Genomic DNA, 1,176 nt, shown 5'->3' on the forward strand with positions numbered 1-1,176 from the left:
AAATAATTAGCTTGAAAACACTTAATATGAAACCTAAACACAAAAAATAAAAACAAAAAACAATCACCTCTTATAAAATAAAGTAAGAACAAGAAGATAAAGCTTTTTGTATAAAACTTTCTATGTTCTTTATTTTATTTTCTTTTTTTTTTGCTTTATTTTTTTTGAATTTCTTTATGCTTACCAGAAAGTAATAAAAAATGTCGGTTCACATTTATTATTTTCTGGAGGCTTGGTTCAATGCTTTATATTCACCCTGTATATTTATTTTTATAATCAAAATTGTTTTTCTCAATTTTTTTCTAAATAAAAATTACTCTAATTAATAAACCAAATTTCGATTTCCGTTGCCATTTTTGAAAACCCCCTTTTCTTGCTCAGAGCCTAAAATATTTTTTGTGAAAAAGATTGATTTCGAATCTATCATAAAAAGCATCCACTAGTCTGATTTACAATTCTGCCAATTGTTCAAATAATCGTTTGAGAAGTAGTCAATATTGTCGTAATCTTTAGTAAATAAGCAAAATAAGATCACTCCTTTTTTGTCCGTTAACCTAACGCGATCTAATTGCTTTCCAACCGGCATTAACATGAGCAACGCTCAATATTGACTTAAAATATTTGAACTTTCTAGCATGAATACTGATTTTAATAATGGGCATAACACATTGTGTGTATTAAACGCCAAGTATAATGACTTAAAGCAATATTTACCGATCTTTCAGGGCCTGAAAGGCATGTTCTCGGGTCGGACAAAACGGGCATTTCTCTGGGCATCCACGGACTGGGCATAACACAGCTCACCAATTTCCGCTCCTTGCCTCGATTGGGCGCGAAATTCGAAATGGGCACTAAACTGGGCAATTTCCTTTGGTTTCGTTTACTGTACACGTCCTCCTCTTTTTTCTCAAACAATTTATATTCCTTGAACGTGTTTGTTTTCTCTAAAAACTCGACATCGATGTGCAATTTCAAGAGATTTGCTGCCGCGATGAAGTCGTTGATTGTGTTTGAGTAAATGATGACGCTTCCGGTGTAGATGTAATCCAGGATTTGGGACATGGTGTTGCTGTTGATGTCGGGGAAGATCAGGACGGATGGCTCGGTCGTGTCTTGCAACAGCAGGTCCTGAAAAATAAACAATTCAGTCAGGGCCGTAACCAGGATTTTATTTCG

The 1,176-nt window shown here is 34.4% G+C and overlaps 1 protein-coding gene across 1 annotated transcript in view; it reads right to left on the reverse strand.

Annotated features, from left to right (window-relative positions):
• The window catches only part of LOC123012993 (zinc finger protein 660-like), a 42,549-nt gene that overhangs the window by 16,112 nt on the left and 25,261 nt on the right, over window positions 1-1,176 (reverse strand). Inside the window, exon 3 of the mRNA XM_044411266.1 lies at window positions 715-1,128. Within this exon, the coding sequence (XP_044267201.1) occupies window positions 715-1,128 (414 nt within the window). The remainder of the gene's footprint in view (window positions 1-714; window positions 1,129-1,176) is intronic.

This window comes from Tribolium madens, unplaced genomic scaffold (genome assembly GCF_015345945.1).
Source record: "Tribolium madens isolate multiple individuals breed KSU strain unplaced genomic scaffold, Tmad_KSU_1.1 Scaffold_96;HRSCAF=242;Tcas5.2_LG5, whole genome shotgun sequence".
NCBI lineage: Eukaryota > Metazoa > Arthropoda > Insecta > Coleoptera > Tenebrionidae > Tribolium > Tribolium madens.